Source organism: Musa acuminata, chromosome BXJ1-1 (assembly GCF_036884655.1).
Source record: "Musa acuminata AAA Group cultivar baxijiao chromosome BXJ1-1, Cavendish_Baxijiao_AAA, whole genome shotgun sequence".
Classification (NCBI taxonomy): Eukaryota; Viridiplantae; Streptophyta; class Magnoliopsida; order Zingiberales; family Musaceae; genus Musa; species Musa acuminata.
The window spans coordinates 9062502-9084590 of record NC_088327.1 but is presented as its reverse complement, the minus strand read 5'-3'; the positions used below and the strand labels follow the sequence as shown (position 1 = coordinate 9084590).

Sequence of the window (22089 nt, the reverse complement as noted above, 5' to 3'; positions counted from 1 at the left end):
TGCTATTCTCGTTCTTGTGGCCCGGCATGATTTATGGTGGCCATTGCCAACCATTCATAGTTTCTAAGAATGGCAGCAGGTTGGATTGAGCCATCTATTTTATAGAGTTTGATGAGATTCCATTATAATAATAAAAAAATACTAATAATAATTTTTTTATCGGATGACACCTCTCATTTATTTTCATTAAATAACCTCGGTCTTTTACCATAATGATTTGATCATCTATGCTATTAAAAAAAAAGATAATTAATTATTATATTTTTATAAAAAATAATAATAATATGATAATTAATTATTAAATTAAGAATTGTTTTGAATAACATTTATGATCAAGTCATTTATATAAAAAATATAATATTAGAGATTTTTTTTGGGGTTAAAATATTCAGGGACATGAAAAATGTCAATTTAATTAGTATTTGAATATGGGTGTTGGCATCAACAGATGGGAGAAAGGGAAGAGATACGCTGTTTGTGCCGTGGGCTTTGTGGAAAAGAGAGAGAGAGAGAGAGAGAAGGAGTCACTTAATTTAGTTGATAAGAATTTTAATAATTTATCGTAAGATTTTGAGGTTAAATTTTGTCTGTCTTTGTTATTTATTTTTTATGAAAAATATATATAAATTGATAGTATATTTCTTAATGTTATAATGGACGATTTCTTTGCATATATTCTAATTTGGAACTCTCGACATTTACTCTAATTTTTTTTCTTTTTTATAATACGATCAAAAAAATATTGGAGAGATCATTACATACTTCCAACTCGAGTATTGTGGCTATCATCTAAACGTAGTAGTATGGATAACAGGGCTTTTCAAATACAAAAAGATTTTACCTCAAAATTTTTGGATAAAATATTTTTCATCTTAATCGAGATTCTCTCTTAGGCTTTGGAGTCATATTTTACTTTTTAAATTACTTCAAGTGGGCGTATCATTATTGTATTATGCCTCTTAGCATTGTCCAAAAAGTCTAATACATCAAGACATATATCATATAACGACATTTAGATACGAAAAACTATAATATGTTTCGTCGGCTCAACACTGTCGTCGAATACCTCCGACGACGAGGGTGAAAGTTCATTGGAATTGGTTCCTCAAATTCAAGTGAATAGTAATTAACTTGAGGTGGGTCGACCGGCACTTCCCCTTTGGATTGATGAAATTCTCGTGACATCTTTTTTAAACATCAATCCAATTATTGTAGTTGAATCCATAGGTAATCCTCCATCGAATCCGTCGATTAGGTCTTGGATTCAAGCAGGATAGAGTGGTGGTACAATATATTGACTTTCACGTTTAGGAATCAAAGTGCCCCATCGGTCGATGGTTCAACAAGTCTCGAGCACTCATGGGATGTCAGCAACACATCGAGTGGGGGAACCTCAAAGGGTGTTAGTGCCAGTGACGGTTGAGCTGGTGATCGCAGCTGAGTGGGTAGCATTGCCTCTTGGGCTAACTAGGGAAAAAGCGGTGCGACAACCAGTAAAGTCTGCACTTGTTGAGTGAGATTCAAGAATATCTTAGCTGGGACAAAGCAAGTGGCTCGAGGTCATCCCTAGGGGTGAGAAACTTGAATCGTTGAATAAACGTTAATTCCACATTAATGTTTATGCCGAAGTGGATGTCAATGTATGCAAAGGGTGGCTATTGCCCCCTTTATATAAAAGTATTATCAGTCAAGAGGGCAAAGCTTTCTTCCTCGAGCGTTCATTGAGAGGGTCGATGGACGAGTGTTCTTACGATAATGAGCCTCTCTTTCTAGCACCAAAATGTTATAGGATGAAGTTATCGAGGTCTTGATCAGCTCAACGTGGTTCAACCCTGTATACATAAGGTTGTCCGAGGTGAAAATGTTGAGCTCTCTATGTGCCACCTACAAAAAGACCGAGGCTAGGAGGGGTTTCTTGACTCGATCCATTTAATACCCAAGTTAGTAACTTGATGTATATAAGTAGGGATATAAGTGATCAAAAAGGTAATCCCCTTTTTTCATTATGTTGAAGATTAACTTTTGTACCTAATTATAAAATGGTAAAATATTTTATGAAATATTTTAATCGTCTCTAATAGCATCCAACAATCTCTCATTGATCTCTTATCCACGTAGGTAACAAAAAATGCACAACTCATAATCGTCTACCTTGGACCCTTGTCTATTTAGACAGACGGGTAGAGAATGACATTTATCTTCTCCTTCTACTTTGAATATCACATGACGATCATATGTTGGATGATAATTAATTTTTTTTAAATATTTTTCATGATCCAACATTATATCCTATCGAGCTTCTTTTCAAAATCACATTTTGGCTTTTCAAATTTTAGATCTAACAAGATTATGATATAATAAATCTGGTCTAACTATGGCACGTAGAATTTACCGATCATAGTCATTGCCATCGTAAACTTGTAATTGCTACTAAGTAAACAAGAACATTAATAAATCTCAAGGCCACACCGTACAATTAATTGACTACGATTTCTCCTTTAAAGGGAATCGAAATCGTTAAAGTCTTTTGGGAAGGCACGGAATAATAAATGCCACACAATTCACTGCCACAGACCACCCAATCAAATCGGGTGTGCTGCTAAGAAATAATAAATGCTGTAACGTAGAATAAATTATTGAATTCATAAATATCGTAGATTAAAAATATATTGATACATACCTTTTACATATGATAATTAATAAATCACCTCTATCATTGTAATATTGTACAAATCACATAGAACTCTTAAGGATCCATGGAGAAATAACTTATTAAGATCATCTCTTAAATTCTATTGGTTGATAACCTTAATTAAAAGTATAATATATCTTAATCAAAATTAATTAGGATCACATAATCTAACATCATTTTATCCATCGACGATCACATTGAAATAAATTAAAATGTATGAATTATGCCTGTATTTTCATATCTTCCATAGTAGTACTCGAGTCAGATGGAATTTGTGGGATAAATGAACCTTGTGATCTATACTTCTGATGTTAAATGCTGAATAAAAATAAAAACACAATGCTGATATGAAATTCATAATCGAGAATGGGATAAGAAAAATTAGTCAATTGATCTGTTTTTTGTTTTTAAGAATATAAAGATACTATTGACAACACAATCCGTCAATAAAAATTAAACGAGTGTATTGTTCTTAATTTTAAGATTAAATATTTTTGAATAATAAAATTAATGAGTCAAAATTAATGATTTAAACGGATTTAATTGGATTAGAAGATGATACGTTGATTAACTCGTTTGACTTGAATCCACTGGCTAGCATAAAAAGTGTTCGATGTATCATCGACGTATACAAAAAATTATGATCGAAATAAGTTTTCGATGAGATCTCTATGATGCTCAAATTAGTAATAGAATGCTCAAATTACTACAATTTGATAGGCTGTTTATGATTGATCCAATTTATATTTTAAAAGTGGTTCGATTGTTGATTGAATGAATATTTTTCCTACCATATTAGATTTAATGAAACTTTATAATTATCAGCCTACAATACCTAAAAACTCATTGACACGAGATTATTACATGTGGCACAATCTGTGTGGTAAATGATTAAATCGGAGATGGGAATAGAAACCATGGGATCATTTACTTCCTCACAAGTAGGGTAAGTTTCCTCTGTCGCACGAGTCGATGCAGCAGCAGCAGCAGCAGCAGTAGAAATGTGAGTGGAGTAGTTGAAGTGGGGAAGAGGAATCATGCATGTAACAGAGGAAACATATTAAGTGCTCTCACACGGCTTCTTCTCCATTTCTGCTGTTTGCATTCATAATGACCCTTATAATTTCTTCTTTTATGATGCTAAAATGATGTCATAATAAATTATTTTTCATTTATCCATTTCTTTTAATTGATTTTTCAGAGGAAATTAAGAGAGTAGAAAAGAGAGAGGTTAAGGCGCAAATTTCCCCACCATCAAATCATCGCCGTCCATTTCCTCTATCCTCCTCGCCAGCGCATGATGCGCTGAGATGGGTGGTCTACCCCCTCCCCAAAGAAAAACCTAGCCGATCCGACGGTCCATATTTTGATGTCTCTTTCCGTCGACCGTTCGATCATCGCCTCCACTTGGATCTCGTGGGGTGGGGCCCTTCGCTCGCCGAAAGCGACGCCACGATAAGTATCGGCCGAAAGCGTGGGCGAAAGGAAGAAGCTTCCCTTCTTCTGTCTTAGGGTTAGGGTTCCTCCGTGGTGGCTGAGGTCGGATCCTCCGCTCCGATGGCGCAGCCGAGCGGCCGATCGAGGGGGACGGTGAAGTGGTTCAACGACACCAAGGGGTTCGGTTTTATCTCGCCGGACGACGGCGGGGAGGATCTCTTCGTCCACCAGTCTTCCATCAAGGCCGAGGGCTACCGCACCCTCGCCGAGGGCGAGGTCGTCGAGTTCATGGTGGCCGAGGGCGACGACGGCCGCACCAAGGCAGTCGATGTCACCGGGCCCGACGGATCCAACGTCCAGGGTGGCGGTGGCGGTGGCGGCGGCGGCGGTGGCGGTGGAGGCCGGAGGGACGGGTATGGTGGTGGCCGCGGCGGCGGCATGCGCGGCGGGGTTTACGGTGGAGGATACGGGTTTAACGGTGGAGGTAGGGGAGGTGGTGGGAGGGGAAGGGCCAGCGGAGGGTTTGGTGGCGGTGGGGCTTGCTATACTTGCGGTGAGACCGGGCATCTTGCTAAGGACTGCTATCAGGGTGGCGGCGGTGGCGGCGGCGGTGGCGGTGCTTGCTATAACTGTGGTGAGATGGGTCATCTCGCCAGGGATTGCTACCAGGGAGGCGGCGGCGGAGGCGGAGTCGGAGGCGGAGGCGGGAGGTACGGTGGGGGAGGCGGTGGTAGTGACCGCTCCTGTTACAACTGTGGCGAGATGGGCCACTTCGCTAGGGAATGCCCTGGCAAGAATTGAGGGTGAATCACTTGCAAGCTGCGCTTCTCTTTTCTCCTTTTTGGCCACCTAATGTGATAGTTAGCTTTTGTGCTGGGTTTATGTTTTGCATCTTTTTGTTCTCTCTGGAATGGATATGGATATGTTTCGTTATATTTGGTCTCTGGTTTGATTTTGATGGGTTGTGGCTTATTTTGGGTTCCTGAAACAAAAAGTATGGACAGTGAATACACTGTTTGTAGTTCTTTCAGCTTCTTAATTTTCAGATATATACATTGTGTTTTTGCATTATTGCATTACCACATTTTTTATTATCGCTTTCTTATTGCAGGTTGTCTTTTAATCTTTGTTGTGTTGGTATCATTATCAGTTTACAATATGTATTTGAATTATGTGTTAACAGTTTACATTATGTATTAAATTTGTCTAATTATGTGTGATCAGTTTACATTGTGTCATTGAGTTGTGAGTTCTTCTTTGTGTCCTCATGATATGTGATGACTGTTGTAGGCTCATTCAGTGGTAGGATAAACGGGATATGCTTGAAATACTGCCTTGTGCTTTACGACTGTTCTTGTTGTTGAGATCCTTCATGGACAATGTTGTTTGAGAAACTTTGTTTGTTTGTTATGAAACTGGATTTGTGTTGGTTCTTGTATATTAGAGTGGTTTGAGCTTGGTCGTGGTTCATTTGGCATACATATAATGAGGCTCTTTGGTAGTTGTAATTTTTATAATTTATATTCAGATGTTTTTCTTTGGGAATTAATGCAATACACCACCGTCAAACCGCACTGATAGGGTGGTTTGAGCTTGGTTGCGGTGCATTTGGCATAAGTATAATGGGGCTCTTTGGTAGTTGTAGCTTTTGTAATATAGAATCAGATGTGATTGGGTAGGGAAGTGAGCACGTGCAAGCCCATGCCTGCGCAGTTATGGACGATGACCTGTAGGCATTTTGTGTGTATAAATTTTGGACCCGTTATGTTTGTGTTTTTATTTAGTTAGATGGTATAAGTATGTACCGGTGTCAAAAACATTATGTACAGAGGAAACCCTGATATTATAGTTAGTAATTAGCATGTTTTAATTTTACGATTGTTTACTTTTCTTTGCAGTCCTATTGATAACAGTTAAGAAAAATAAAATTGTGGCATCCTACTATAGTCATGCATATAGGGTATGGGTGGAATTAGGAGTAGGGTGTTACTGTTTTTCTTTGGGAATTTGTGCGATACACCGTCGTTAAACTGCTTGGAATCCAGATAAAACTAATTATTGTGAGATTAGTATTATTTTTTATAATAGCTTGGAATCCTGATGACAATGATCAGATCCAGAGGATCATATGTTATGTGTTTGGTTGGTCCATGTATGTGAACTAAGAGTTGATGCATACACCACCCATTTGATATCTGCACCTAATTTTGTTGAAGATGATCCCTAGTACATAGTATGAGGGTACAAACAATTTAGAATATCAAAGACATGTCCTAAGATATATATTTGCAGATACAAATTAGAGTAAAATCTTTTGATGGAAACAATAATTGGATGAAATATCAGAAACTAGCTAATAATATTTGCTTATAGGTGTTTTTTGTTAATTCACTATGTGCTATTAATTGGATGATTAATCAAGGTGGTTTAGTGCAAGTTGGATTCCTCTATTGTATTGTATAATTTTTTCAAATGGTTGGTCTTCCATAATGACTAATCTTCTGATTTTTCTCGGTAGTGTCAGTCAGTTTCATTATTCTATGCGCGCTTAAATTTTATGTTCTTTTGTTTATTGTATCAGTAGATTGATTTGTTTTAGGAGTATTGTATATATTTTTTCAAATGGTTGATCTTTCATAATGAGTAATCTTCTGATTTTTCTCGGTAGTGTCAGTTAATTTTGTCATTCCTTGTGCGCTTAAATTTTATGTTCTTTTGTTTATTGTATTGGTAGATTGATTTGTTTTAGGGGTATTGTATAATTTTTTTCAAATGGTTGGTCTTACATAACGACTGATCTTCTGATTTTTCTCGGTAGTGTCAGTTAATTTCGTTATTCCTTGTGCGCTTAAATTTTATGTTCTTTTGTTTATTGTATTGGTAGATTGATTTGTTTTGGGGGTATTGTATATTTTTTTCAAATGGTTGGCCTTACATAACGACTGATCTTCTGATTTTTCTCGGTAGCGTCAGTTAATTTCGTTATTCCTTGTGCGCTTAAATTTTATGTTCTTTTGTTTATTGTATTGGCAGATTGATTTGTTTTAGGAGTATTGTACCGACAGGACTGTGACTTCATATATTAGAGCCTAGTGCAGTTTCTTTTTATTTCCTTTTTTATTTCTGCCTGTACATTTTAGGAGTGTTGTAGGCAAATATCATTTTTATTGTATTGGTAGTTTGATTTGTGTTCTATCCTGAGATTTATTTTCGCTCCAAGTGCCGTTGTTTATTTTGATCTCATTGTGAAAGCATTCAAGCTTGTTGAATGTTATCTATATAAGATTGGTCTGTGTGACTGTAACTCTTTTGTTAGTAGTGAAAATTTTGGTCTGTGTGCATCATCTCAAGAGGATTCATAGAGGAGTTAATAGTGAAAAGCCATTTTGTTTAGCAATGGCTGTTGTGCTGACCATGAATGTGAGATTGAATCTCCAGCAGTTGCAGACCTCTCTGCTTTGGTCAAACTCCTGCATGCAGTATCTATCTCTACATACTGGTCAACTTATTATTGTTATTATTATGACTTGTATTGATCATGAATGTGAGACTGAATTACCAACAGGTGCAACAGTTGCAGACCTCTGATTTGTCTGAGCAATTCATGGATTCAATCTCGATTTAAGGATTATAAATTGCCCTTTATGCTGCCATGCTTGTTGGTGAATCCAATACTCTTGCAGTATGACCATTATAGCTGGTCTGTCAGCCCTAATCACATTATGTCCACCGCTAACTTCGCTCGATCCAAGAGAATGCCATCGTTATCATGTACCACCCGCATCCATCCATGTGATTCATCTGTCCTGGGAAGGATCTCTTTCCAGAAAAAGCACTTGATCTATGCACAAAAGGAGTCCGTATCCAACAAACAAAAACATCAGCCATGTGTCGTCACCGTACTCACGACTGAGACTCTTGCCGACGCCAAAAGGTCGCAACCCGTCAACTGGCCTTACCCGACACGATCCAACACTGGCGATCTTTTCCCTTTATATCTCGACAACGGCGTCAGCAACTTTGCTATCCTTCCCCCACAGTGAACTCATCTCTCCGCTTTTAGTCTCCCCCTCCTCCCTATCCATCTCCATCCCTAAGGAGATAAGCTTGCAGGGCCTCCTCCGCCTTTAGCTCGGCCTATCAATGCCCTCCTCTCCTCTGCGTTGATTACAACGTGCCCCGGCGGTACGTGATGAGAGGGCAACGAGGACGGATGCTGCTGGTGCACTCTGCACGGGTTACTAGTGCGCAGTGACATGAAGCATGCAAGGACTGGCGATCATCTCTTATCCAATCGATGCAGCTTTACACGGCGGCAGCCATATGGATATGCTTTGTAGATCGCTGCTTTGATCCGTTGCTTCCTCACAAAGAATCTGCCGATGCCTCTTGGCTCATCTTCCAAACAGTCACAACAGCTGAGCCACCATGCAAAACGTTATGGGAAAAGAAGTGGTCAAAGTCGTAGGGGAAGAAAGCTTGACGTTCTGCAGTAACCAGCATCCTTCAAAATTGCAGGCAATACTGCATCCACTGTTCACATCTCATGGTATGATCGAGTCAGCAAGATGGACAATTGGGTCCTCGTTCCAATCTTCCACCACAGAAAAGGAAAAGCTCGGCTGACATAAGTCGAATCGAATTCTTCTTCGCTACGTATTGTTTCAGGCCTTCATGTATAAATGGGCGGAGCTGAGCTGAGCTGAGCTGAGCAGAGCACTCCATCTTGCCTTTTGACCGTAGTCCAACTTCCCATTCCTCTTTATCTCCTCGATGTCTCGTGTCTTGTTGTTGCAGAATTTGGTTTCCTTCTTCCTCTGCCTGCTTCTCCATTCTCTGACAGGTATATTTGATTTCAGATGATTAATGATCGAATCCATCTACTCACGTGGCGTAAATGATTGATGCGTGTGTGCAGGAGAAGGTGTCGCATTCACATTCGTGAATAGATGCGGCGCCACGATCTGGCCGGGCGTTCTGTCCGGTTCAGGCAGCCCGAGGCTGGAGACCACCGGCTTCGAGCTCCCCGCCGGCTCCAGCCGTACGCTGCCGGCCCCTTCCGGCTGGTCCGGCCGCTTCTGGGCCCGCACCGGCTGCTCGTTCGACGCGGCCGGCCGCGGCTCCTGCGCCACCGCCGACTGCGGGTCCGGGCAGGTGGAGTGCAACGGCGCAGGTGCCGCCCCCCCGGCGACCCTCGCGGAGTTCACGCTCGACGGCAGCGATGGGAGGGACTTCTACGACGTGAGTCTCGTGGACGGCTACAACCTGCCGATGCTGGTGGAGGCCGCCGGCCGGGAGGGGTGCGCCGCCAGTGGGTGCGCGGCGGACCTCAACCGGCTGTGCCCGGCGGAGCTGAAGGTCGGGCACGGCGACTCGGCGGCGTGCCGGAGCGCGTGCGGGGCCTTCGGGCGGCCCGAGTTCTGCTGCAGCGGCGAGTACGGCAGCCCCGACAGGTGCCGGCCGTCCGCCTACTCGCAGATGTTCAAGTCCGCGTGCCCGCGTTCCTACAGCTACGCCTTCGACGACGCCACCAGCACCTTCACCTGCGCCGGCGCTCAGGGTTACTCCATCACCTTCTGCCCCGAGTCCTCCCCGAGGTATTCAACTGTCCCTTCTTCTCTGTTCCTGCTCGTTGCGTCACTCCGACGAGAAACACATTGCCGAGTAGTATTTCCTTACGTCATTTGTTTCGGCGTGTATGTGGTGTCACACTCGATACGTGAACCGTTGTCGTTTGGCAGCCAAAAAGCCACCATGAATCCTTCACCGACAACAACAGAACCAGTGCTGGAATATGGCTCTTGGCTGGCAAGCTTGGCCTCCGGAGATGCGAACCCAGCAAGGAGAAGAGCTAATTCCTTCCTCCTCCTACTACTACTAGTACTACTACCATCAGCAGTCACTGCGACTCTCCTGTTTGCTTTCTCGTAAATGTGGAAAGCTCACTCTCTTTGGGGTGTCAGAACAAAGGCACACACTACCTTGGACAAGATAAAAGGAGTTGGGTCGTCTTCAATACAAAGCTGAAGTGGCGGAGCATCAACGATCGTAGGGAAACATTGTTCTCTTCCAAGATGTACAGTACTGGTAATAAATAGCTCAAGCATGGTGTAGTATGGTCATTTCATGGTCAGTTTCCTTCTGAAAGAAACTATACTAGATTGGATTGTAGATCCGACATCCGCAGTCAATTTCTTCGTTCAAAGCTTCAAAGAGCTGAAATCATCATTTGTAAACCGACGAATCACAAGCATAATTTGTACTTCAACTCAATTTGGTGGGCAACAGTTGAACCATGAGTCAGCTGCATACGCTGCTAATGTCCAAAACAATGTGACCACAGAGAGATGCGACCCCTTTCTCGCCATCATTAAATTCTTTAATCCATCCGGATGTCATCGTCCCACCAATAAAGCAATCATCGCAACCGGTTCTTTCTCCTCCCCAACCTCGTTAATCTAATCATGCATCCTAAGCAACCATAACAGTAATTCCTGTCATCGGGTAATTTTTATATTTAAAATATTGATATATATTTTTTAGAGCGATTTATCTGAAAAAAAAACTCTTTTTCATTTTTCCTGAATGATATCTTTTATTTTATTTTATTATTTTTCCTTTAATATATTGTGTTGTGGTAATCTCCATCAAGAAATATTTAGGTATTAAAAATTTAAAAATATATTTTAAAATAGAATTATTTCATATTTATTTTGATTTTTTGAAACTCAAAATATGGAGGGAAAAAAAAAGAGAAAAACCCACAAGTGGTGTGCAGATGGGCCCCGCCGCCTCTCCCAATTACGAGGTCGACGGATGAGACAGGTACGCACGCCGGACTGAGCCCTCAACGTGCGCGGCTCTGCACCTCCCGTTCCCAATTGGGGACGTGGGACCCAGCGAAGTACCTTTCTGGTGGACGAGAGGGGACCGAATAAATGGGTGTCGAGAAGTAATTGCCATCCGCCAATACCGACATCTGCCGAAATCCGAAGCCTACCCAACTTTATACGCGGGAGTCGTCGTTGATCGACACGTTAGCGTGCTCAAGTGAATATGCCCTCACCGCCCTCCAGTCTTTTTCGAGTCTGCCTCCTCCGTTTTCTCATCGGACATTGAGACGACGTCGTCTTTCTTCCCCTTTTCGTTTCGATTTGCCGTGGAGTGGAAGCCAAGAAGGGGAGGAGTTAAGAGGAGACGATGGAGTTCTACGTCGAGCTCTTCTTGACCGCTCTCATCTCCGTCCTCATCGCCTTCCTCATCGGCAAGATCGCCGCCGCCGACGACAACGTCGACGACGAAGATCTAGTCGCCGACAAGCCGGCGCCGCCCCCTCTTTCCGCCGATTCAGGCCCTCGGCGGATGGAATCCACCGCCGCCGCCGCCATCGCCGATCTTGGGATGGGTTTGGGTGCTGCCCAGGAGGAGGAGACGGGGAAGTCGTCCGGTGATGCTTGTGCAAGCGGCGTTGTCGAAGATCAAAGACTGGATGAGGAGATACTGGATAGTGGCAAGGCGGCTAGTGTGTTTGACCTACAGAAACAAGATACTATTCTTGGAGCGGATGAATCCTCGTCCAAGAAAGAGGGCTCTAAAGTGGGGATCGGAATAATTAGTGGCGATTTGGACGAGGTTGAACCAAATGTGGGAAAAGAGGTGCGGAAAGTTGTGGAGATGGGTGGAGAAGATACCTTACAAAGGGGCGACGCAAGGGCGGTGAGTGAGGAGAGGGGTGGATCGTTGCTACAGGGGGAGGACGAGTGGGAGGGAATCGAGAGGAGCGAATTGGAGATGTTATTCGGAGTTGCCACTGAGTTTGTGGGTAGCGAGAAAGGTGGGGATGCCGTGTCAAAACTGAGCAGTGAGTTACAAATGCAGTTGTATGGGCTTCATAGGGTTGCAACCGAGGGGTCATGCTACGAGCCACAGCCCATGGCTTTGAAGGTTACTGCTCGTGCGAATTGGTACTATGAGCTGAACCCTTATGTTTCTAATTGATAATTTCTTCTTGCATTGACTTGCTCTATTACTATCGTTGCAGTGTTAAATTATTCAACGAGCAGTACTGAACATCTGTCTTAAGTTTATGCTTTGGATTTTAGGAGTTCTTTTGCTACAATTTGACAAGTATGAAATAAAATGCTGTGTCATCTGAACATATGGAACATAAATGCAGCAATTCTAGTTGTAAATTGCATGTAGATAAGCCACCTGAACTTGTAACCTGTCAAATGAGGTTATGAAAGTGGTACTCCACTAGAGTTTTCCATCAGCAAAAACCTGTCAAATGATCAGGATTTCTGTTGGTTTCTTGATGCCTTGGAGATGAATTATTGGCCACATGGCATGGTTCCATATACTGGTTGAATCAGTATGTATTAATTGATAAGTCTGACCAAGGATTGCTTTTAGACCATCTAGCTCGGAACCAGTCATTATTCACCTTTTAATTATTTTCTTTACGATATTGTGCATTACAGGTGATATTTTACCTAATATATTGAAACCATACCTTTCCAAGAAGTTTCCTGAATCAGTACTAAATCAGTACTCAAGAACCTTGGTTTTTACTTTCCTGAAAATTGTTGGCCGATCGCAAAACTTCACTTGATTCAGCAGCGATTGAATTTTTCAATCGTCTTCAGTCTATTTATGGGAAATTTGGACAATAAGACCGAAAATTTTAAATAATCATAGATTAATTAAAATACTTAAAACTTGTGGCTGGAAGTGTTGTGGAACATTTTGGAGAATAAATGCCTTTAGGATTAAAACATACACGTGTATAAATGATTATGAGAAAAAAAAAAAGTAACCATCCTCTGTTGATTTAGTTATAGACATCCCTGCATATATGCTCCTAAAAAAAATAAAAAAGATTCTTAACCGCTTAGAATCAAGAGTTAGAGATGTGCTAGGAAGCCTTGCGTGTGACTTGCCCAGCAGCTTGCTAGCCCAACCAATTAAGCGATTAAGAACCCGTCATAGCTTCCACCTAAGACCTGATACTACTACTACAATGATTATGAACACATGGCAATGCTCACGAAACACTTGTAAATGAAAATTTTCATGTGTTCCATGTGTCATGTGACCTATTTCACCAAGAATGTCAATAGGTGATCAGTGTGGATGGGGATGTCCTTATCTGGAGGTCAAGTTTGTATGTAAAGAGATATTGAAAAACTTTTATAATTTGTATGATGGGGGTTCATTCATCTGTTTGTGCAACACTATTTAGAAATTAGAACAATACCTGTACTTTATTACAACACCTTGGCAGCCTGAGGCTTCTTCGTGTCTCGTATACATGATAATCTATCACTTATTTGGTTTCATGAACACTGAAAAAGCACTAAAAATTATTGTGTAGACAAATGCATTCTCTTACTTATCAATAAAATTTGCTTAATAACATAAAGGTTAATGCCTGAGAATATTTTCTTCAGATCAGTAACACAATCAAAATCAGATCATGATTCTGAGACCTCTGACATGGGTTCACCTTGCCGAACTTGAAACAAGCTGAACATCGGATGAAATCTTGGTTGACCAAAGCCATATTCCAAGGTCAAACCTTAGAAGCTTGGAATAAGCACCAACCATTCTCAGGTGAAATAAATTGTGCATTGAGTTTAGAGGAACTTCAGTGGTGCTTTGGATGCATGAGAACCACAACTGATAAGATATGCTTTCACGGGTAGGAATAACCTTTCAAATTAATTCAAGTTCGTCATTTGCTTATATATATATATATATATATATATATATATATATATATGCATCAGCTACAAACTTTGACACTAACTTAGAGGGGTGATGATAGATTCATATATTGTCATAGAAGTTTCCTGGAGTCTTCTTATTTTATTTTATGGTTGTCTCCATTTCGAAATCTAATAGGTGATCTCTTGAGGGTTATCTAATGTGGAAGCCATGAAATTGAAAAATGCTGCAAGATTATAATGCTTAATATTGGGAATCATGTTTGGCCAAAAGGTGGCAATCTTGACTGTCAGAAATGTTGCCTGTTGATCGTGGAGGATATTCGCTTCTTAATGATGCGACGTTACTGAATAGCCAATCAATCTACCCCTCAAGTAGGATACTCTCGCTGCTTGAGTGTTCACGGATGGTAGCTTTTATTTTTGTCCTTACCTTTTGCATGTTCATTCTCTCGATGGTTATTTTCTGGGTTTTAATATTCTTGTTCAGGGAATCAAAGTTGTGAGTGAACTGTAGCCCTAGTGTTTTCTTAGTTTCAGAAGTTAGCTTTGTCATGCTTCTATTTTCTAGAAACTCTGGCAACTGCAGACTGATGAGAGGTCAAAAGCTCAGATATAACTATATATCTAATTATCAAAAGCTTATGTATGTATCTTATGTCACCCTACCTATTGCTAGGCATGCTTGGCAGAGTCTGGGGAACATGAATCCAGATGCTGCCATGGAAAAGTATATCAGTCTTCTTACTAAGAGTATTCCTGGATGGATGGGAGAAAAATCTGGTGTAAGCGAATGAAGGAAAAACTTCTCTTCTAATTGATTCTTGCGGTGAGCTGCTAACTCTGGTTGTTGGCATGATTGCTAGGAGGAAGCCAGAGGTCATGATGACAATGATCCTTCAGTAGTGCAGGTTTCTGGAATAGGCCAGCACCATTTAAATACATCTTCTTACTGTAATCCTGAAACTGAAAGGTAAGACTTATAACCATCTCCAAGAACTTCAGTTAAAAACAAAGTTGAACTCTGATCTTTTTCATCCCTTTGGTTGGTTGCATGTCCTCAGTGGAATAATGTGATGACTTCTTGTTCCATTTGAGGTGTCACGGACACTGTATATGCTGGTCCCATACTTTTCAAGCAAGGTACGTACAAGAACCATTGACCTTGATCTATGAAGAACAAATATTATTAATATTTTATTGATCCAAAATTATATCCTAAGTTGCTGTAGAGCATCTGGTCCTAGACTGATGGAAACTTTCTGCAGTTATTTTCTTTCATCTGTTTGTGGCATAAAATAAATTTTATTCATTTATAGGTCTCTGTTCCATGTAACATTTAATTGGCTATACACACGTCATAAAGATCTAATATATCTTTATTTCAGGTCTGCCTAGAGTTACTTATTTAGAAAAGAAAGAAAAACAAGTCATTTTAGGAAAGAAAAAAGAAAAAACACTTGGGCCGCTAATGCTTTTTCTCCAACTTGGCTATGCTGTGGAGGTATCATCAGAGCAAACAATAAATGTTTATACTGATCTCCTCTTGGAATCCATTCTTTTGTTGTGGGTGTCATGGTATAAGTGCATGTTAACTCAGCAGCTAGGAATTCATAAGTTGTTAACTACGAGAAAAGAGGTTGAAATAGCTAACGGGTAGGATATTACACTGATTCTGCTCAATATGATGGTACTTGTTGCTTCAATGGAGTCACACAACATTGTGCAGTTTGCTTTGTCTCAAAAGTCAAATTTCTTTAGGCTAGTATTATGGATTCTTCTTTTCTGGCTTTAGTATATATTTGTACTTTGATTGTTTGTTTTTTAATAGTCATTTCAAAATTTGACTAGTTTAGTAGCAATGACTAGGAATCTCAAACTTCGGCAAGTATCCTTTGTGGGTCTCACCAAAATATTCAATAGAAACCATCTGTGCTTTTTGCTGTTTAAAGTCAACTTTTCCTTATTTTCCTCCAATGTAATCAGTCTGCTTGTTTCATTTTGTTATCTGCAGTTCTTTTTTTATGGTATGTTTGTTAAAGTCAAAGACTTGTGTTTCTTTGCGAGAGCTGCTGCGTGTCTACCATGTATATTTGTAATGGTTCTTCCTTTCTTGTCCTATACTAAAATAGATCCAACCATATAAATGAGTCTTCGAATGTTTTCCAACCAATGGTCTTTAGATTTTTAAGGCCACAGGAACGTTTTTAGATAACTTCCTTCAATATAAATTTTATTGCAGAACACTTCCTTCTCAATGCACATTCTGGTTAGACTCAAGAAAAGCCTGTATGTCAAAAAGTGCACTCCTGCCATTGGCATCCATGGATCACCCTCTGATCAAACTTACGCTGACTGCCAATTGACAGTTTCAGCTATTCTTTTGCTTGACTTCACCTGCAAATGCAATTGCTATATCCATCTATGCTTTCCAATCTCTAGCATCATATGTTCCATGTTTTTCAGTCATCTTTACCACTGGATGAATCCTTGCTCGAGACCTCTTTCAAGTCTTAACCACTACCTGGAAGGTTTATTTCTAGTTTTTAGTCTCCTCGCATGTTGCAGTGGTGTGAGTTGATGGTTTTAGAAAGATGAGGCTCTCAACATGAATTGAGCTTTTTATTATACAAGAATTGGAACCGTCTTCCAGGGGAACCCATCGAGTCACAAATTTTTGTTCTCAGACAATTGCTACCGACAAGCTCTATTTACACTATCTTCTATCTAATGAGCCAATCAGATCCTCTACTTAGACTATCAGAAGGCAAGCAAATATTATCAAGTTAACTACCATATCTGGATACTGAGCAAGATTTTCTAATTTATTTTTTTATTGCTGTAGCGTACTCTTCATAATACAGCAATGTGTACAGTTTTCAACGATTGATAAACTCCTTAAATTATATCGTAAAAGCCAACATATTAATTACTCCATTATCAAAATAATCTGAACAGAAACTCACTAAACTAAATTTAAATAATAATGAAACTGAAATCTAGAGCCTAATATCATCTGTTCTACACCAGTTTATAGCATGTGCTATATGTACCTTTTAGGTTCATCACTTGTATGTATGAAATCCTTTCTTTTTGTTGTTATAAGCCATAAGCTATTTCATGAAATTTTAGGCATGCTAAACAATTTTGACCACTCTAACCCTGCTAGATGCGAGGAACAACTCATATGAAGCATAAGCATCGAAACATCTTGTATGTTTTTTCCTTGCTTCTGACATTGTTTCCTGTATTTGTAAGGTAATTTGAACAAGTAAAAGGTTTTCCATTTCATGAAATTCCTGATCTACTATGCAATTCATACTGTTGGGTTTTTTATTGGGTTGTTATCAATTTCCTGAGGTAGGAAAGCATTTAAAATTTGATCTGCTTGGCCATGTTGTTTGTTACTGGTTTATAGTTTGGAAGTAAAGGAGGGACTGAGATGGGTGGTGAGAGCCACTCGGAGAGGTGGCAGTCAGTCCCTTGTATTGTGTATGAGGATACCTTATTTGATGCGCATATATGTCCCACCTCTTTCTGTCTGGGCTCTATATGGATCTTGGATCCCGTACATCAGTGTCAAGTTGCATATATGTAATTATCCTTTTCTCATAATTATTTTGTGATAGTCTCTTTGAGAAAAATAATTTCCCCCATCTTCTATCACCTGTTCTGTTGCCCTATCTATTTGGTGTCTTTTATAGCTTTTGCGTGGTGGTGTAAAGTTAAAAAACATCTCAAACATTAGAAGCCAATCTATGGTATTTGGTAATATCTTTATGGTTCACTCGACTCTGTTTGATCGCTTGGTTGGTTGGTTGGTTTTTTCTTTTTAAATTTAATTTAAAATTTTCCATTTGTACATCTCAATTTTTGCGAGCATTTTTTTTGTGGGTTTTAGATATGTATTTTGTTTGTTTACAAGCATGCCTCTTACAGGACAGAGAGCTCGTCCCGTTCAAACTGCTCTCGTCAGCATGGTTACATTTCTGAAGTTAACACTAGTCAAAGGTGCGTGACTGTTTTGGTGTCCAGGTTGGTCCGAGAACATTCATCACAAGTTCTCTTTCGATGCTGTTGTAGTAGGATATTTATGACTATATACTAAATATATTAAATGTCGAGGAACATTGTGATAGAACAAGCTGCAATGTGTTTTTCCTTATATATATATATATATATATATATATAATATGATATCATCAAAGTAATAGCCTTAATTTGTTTGTTTCTATTGTGCACGTGAAGTCAATGCGAGCGAGCAAACAGTTGTAGGCCCCAAGTGAAGATAGCTTATGGTCGCCAAATATGAATATTTCACCAAAGCAACGTCACTGATAACACCATCAGAACTGCCGGAAGTAGAGAGCATATCTACTACTCCAGGCAGAATGTAAAGTTATCCTTGTTGATCTGATTCGAGTCTAACAAGAGAACTTGCAAGTCAGAACTGATTGTTTACAAACCCTGACATCCTTATCGACAAAAGGAGGTGCCATGAATGGTGAAAAATCTTGTGTCAGGATCGCTAATCTAATGGATAGCTAGCCATTCACTGGCTAATAATTTAAGCTCGAATCAATTTTGTAACTACTCATTGCAGTGTTGATAAGCTTAACAACATCATCCCGTAATCATTTTGTATCGACTCTTTTCAGTCAGTAGCTAAGACGGTTTCTTTAAAATAAAAAAAATATTAAAAAAACACATGCACGAGGCATTTGTTTTATTATTTATTCAAGCAAACAGCTGCTTGTGCTTACAAAAAAGCGCTATTAAAAACAGGTCGTGTTCGTTCCTTTCTCTTCTGCTTACAGTAATGATGTTGCATCTTAAAACCGACGGCTACAATGCTTACTTACGGGCCTCGTGGTAAAAGAGAAGTTGACATCCGGTGCACACATATTAGCACCACCAGGGAACAGTTAAGGAAAGAAGAGAAAAACACTCGTGTCATCAGCCTTTGGTGATCCGATGCCGACTCGCTGCTTTCCTCGTTCTCTTGCTCGACTGGATCTGTCGGTACAACTTCTTCGTCCTAAATGCCAACACCACGTCCAATCCGAAGCCGACGATGCATGCGAGGGCCATGATCACAAACACCATCCTGTAGCAATGGGCTCCGACGCAGGTGTTGGCCCCACCTTCCGTCTTGGTCGCCTGAGAATCGTAAAGGAGGCCAGCAAGGAGACCGGAGAAGAGGAAGGAGCCGAGCGGAAGATTGAGGATGAGGATGTTGTAGATGAGGCCATAGTACTTCAAGCCGAACAGCTCTGATGCTGTGGGCACTGAGACGGCGAGACGGACGCCGTAACACAACCCCACCACGACCGAACCGATGTAGAGCGACCCGGGAACGGCCAGAGCCATGACGACATAGCCCACGGCCATCAGGATCTGTGAGGCTGCGTTCCATAGAGGCCTCGGGGTTGCATGTTCCCTGCGTTACCCAAAACAAAAGTTGGATCAGTATGAGCATATCTACGCACCCATCGTAGGTTTTGTATCAAATATTTGACGAAAGACGTACCATCTAATATATCTATCTATGCACATAAACAATAGTAAAACAAAAAAACAAAAAGTTCAAAAGGTTATGAGCAAAAGATCAAATCACGCGTGCTACCATTACATCACGTAGACGGTACTCGTATGAAGTGTGCCTGCAGAGGCATAATAAACCAAGAAAAAAAAAATAGCATCTGGAACTTTTGGCTCTCTCATCTAATGCTCACCATATCTATCTACAATGGCAAGCCACACGATCCGTGCTTGGCTGCTCTAACGTTTACCATATCTAAAATGACGTAAATCGCACGATCCTCGACGGCAGAACGCCTCAGGTCGTGCCGCTTACGTCGTCCGTTCCTCGATCCCACGCTTCGCAGTTCTTTTCCTCGGAGACTTCTCTTCCAAGGAACTTAATAGAAAGAATGTGACTGGTGTTCCCACGGTCGGCGGTTGTTGGTCTCTAAAAGTTCAAAGTCACCGCATCCCGCACGTTAAGCCTACTAATCCGAACTACTAGTCTGCACTACGTTATTAATCAACAACTATTTGTCTGTGAAGTCTAAAAGATAAAAAGAACAAAAGAAACATCCAACCAAACCCACCAAATATGACTTGGTTACCCGTAAAAGAACGGTCGCTGCTTTCGCCTTCTTCGCCTATTTTGTCCATCAAAATCAAAACATCGAGACGATATCGATTAATTTAGTTCATAAAAATCTCGATTAATGCTATCAAATATTATCATCATTTTGCCCACACAAAATTAAGAGATCTTTTTCCCTTTGTTTTGTCTTCAGTTCTAATAAATCTTCCTTCTTCCTTCCGCCCGACCAACCCTAACAATCAATCACCTTCCAATTACGAACCGTAATCAGTAACGATACTACTAATAAACGTAAAGAGAAGAAAGGAAAGGCATTTGATGGAAGGAGAGTGGGAAGCGGTATGTACTTGATGAAGTACTCGGAGATGGTTCCGGAGGTGATGCGGCCGAAGAAGCCCCAGATGCTGAGCATGGAGACGAAGATAGAGACGTCGGTGTAGCCCAAGGCCAGCCCCATCTGACCCATGTTGTTCATCACCGCCATCCCCGTCCCCACGCCGCACAGGAACGAGGAGAAGAGCACCCAGAAGTCCACCGTCTTCACCGCCTCCACTATCGTGTGGTCCTCCCCGATCTCCGGCCTCCCCTTACCCTCCGCCTCATCCTCACGGCTGCTCATCTCTCCGCCGTTTTTCGCATCCCCCTCTGCCGCCTCCTCGGCCAGCAGCGGCGCCTCGCTGACCCCGCCGTCCTCCGACGCGCCGCCCCGCGGCCTGCACCTCGCCTTCAGGCTTATGTGGATAGGCACCGCCGCCGGCGCCGCCAGTAGCACGAGGAGCCCCGCCGCGAAGAGCCTGGACACGAGCGCGCCGTGGCGGCCCGTGAGGTCGAAGGCCAGGAGGTAAACCGCGATCACCACCGCCATCGCGTTGATGACCCCGAAGTACTTAGCCTCGGCGCCGTCGAGGTCCGCCGCCGAGTCGTCTCCGGCAGGCGGCGATTCGCGGAGGAAGAACATCGCCGCGGTGCAAACCGCGGCGGGGACGACCGCGAGCATGAGGAGGAACGCGGCGGGGCTGTCGGCGAACAAGGCGGAGCAGATATCGGTGAAGATGGCGGTGCTGAGCCCGACGTAGCCCTTGAGGATCCCCGACACCGGCCCGCGGTTCCGTCGGAAGTTGCGGATGCAGGTCACCAGCACCGCGGTGTTCATCCACGTCGTGCTGTTCCCGCCCATGCACAAGAAGACGCACATCTGCGAGGCACCGAGAAACCCACTCAAGAAACACGTACGCACTCACTACCTGTTCGGCGAAATGCCTCCGCCGACATCAAACGAGAGAGAGAGGCCAGGACGGCAGACCTGCCAATAGGGCAGGGGGCGGATGGATTGTCGGACGACCAGCCACTGGGCGCCGTAGCCGACGAGGCCCTCGACGGAGCCGATGAGGAGGATGATCGGGGTGGGAAGGCGGTCTGAGGCGAGGCCCGCGAGGAGTCCGAAGGCCTTTCCGATGTCCTTGGCGACGGACAGGTTGTTGAGCTGGAGCTGGGTGAGGCCCATCAGGCTCTTGAGCGCGTCGGAGTAGTTGGAGAAAGTGTAGTTGTTGCCGGAGATACACTGGACCCACACCGCCGTCACGAACCCCAACCACCTCCCCACTCCCCTCCCCTCCCATCCCGTTCTCCAATCCCCCATCCCTCTCTCTCTCTCTCCTCTCCACTCTAACAAACTCCAAGAAAAGGTTCGAATCAAAAAAAAATGGGGGGAGGGAGTCTGCTACTTTAAATAGCGCGCGGTATTACCGTTAACCAAAACGGCGTGTGCGTCTTCGGCAGTGGCTCGTCGTTTACGACTGTTATAGTAAGAGGTTATCAACACAGATTTGAGCTGTTAAAGCCAAACAGAGTTGCTGAGAGAGGCGGACAAGGAATACGTGCGCGAGATGGTTTCGGTGTTCGTCTCCTTCCTTGCGACTGCGTAAAAGAGATTGACGTCAAAGCATCATCGGTGCGTAGGAAGGAAAGCCTTCACGAATACGATCCACAGATTCGTCGACGTCAATGAAAGCAGGCAGTTTCTCTTCATTCGTTGTGCTTCACGATACAATCTCCGACTTTATGTGGTAGGCATTTTCTGAGGGGATTGATGCGAGCTTCAGTTGTTTTTTGTGTGTGAA

General features: G+C 42.1%; 4 protein-coding genes across 5 annotated transcripts; 3 read left to right on the top strand and 1 right to left on the bottom strand.

Moving 5' to 3' along the window:
- Positions 1–4166: 4166 nt before the first annotated feature.
- LOC135660916 (glycine-rich protein 2-like) lies at positions 4167–5200 on the top strand. The gene has a single exon (XM_065176444.1). It carries the CDS (start codon positions 4250–4252, stop codon positions 4928–4930), a length of 681 nt encoding a protein of 226 aa, XP_065032516.1. The 5' UTR covers positions 4167–4249; the 3' UTR covers positions 4931–5200.
- A 3561-nt stretch (positions 5201–8761) lies between these two features.
- On the top strand, positions 8762–10202 carry LOC135680473 (thaumatin-like protein 1). The gene is made up of 3 exons (XM_065194391.1): positions 8762–8972; positions 9048–9726; positions 9871–10202. The coding sequence occupies exons 1-3, from the start codon at positions 8903–8905 to the stop codon at positions 10058–10060; spliced, it is 939 nt and encodes a 312-aa protein (XP_065050463.1). The 5' UTR covers positions 8762–8902; the 3' UTR covers positions 10061–10202.
- Positions 10203–11182: 980 nt separating this feature from the next.
- LOC103994341 (acyl-CoA-binding domain-containing protein 3) lies at positions 11183–18051 on the top strand. Of its 2 annotated transcripts, none has more exons than XM_009414667.3 (5): positions 11183–12093; positions 14534–14639; positions 14721–14827; positions 14919–14997; positions 17794–18051. In XM_009414667.3, exons 1-4 carry the CDS (start codon positions 11330–11332, stop codon positions 14929–14931), a joined length of 990 nt encoding a protein of 329 aa, XP_009412942.2. In that variant the 5' UTR covers positions 11183–11329; the 3' UTR covers positions 14932–14997; positions 17794–18051. The 2 variants fall into 2 exon arrangements, with proteins under 2 accessions (XP_009412942.2, XP_009412949.2); XM_009414674.3 differs by lacking the exon at positions 17794–18051 and adding an exon at positions 17273–17543.
- Positions 18052–18550: 499 nt separating this feature from the next.
- On the bottom strand, positions 18551–22067 carry LOC103994365 (protein NUCLEAR FUSION DEFECTIVE 4). Its single transcript, XM_009414692.3, has 3 exons — positions 21273–22067; positions 20317–21164; positions 18551–19294 (listed from the first exon to the last, which is right to left on the bottom strand). Exons 1-3 carry the CDS (start codon positions 21606–21608, stop codon positions 18811–18813), a joined length of 1668 nt encoding a protein of 555 aa, XP_009412967.2. The 5' UTR covers positions 21609–22067; the 3' UTR covers positions 18551–18810.
- Positions 22068–22089: the final 22 nt, after the last annotated feature.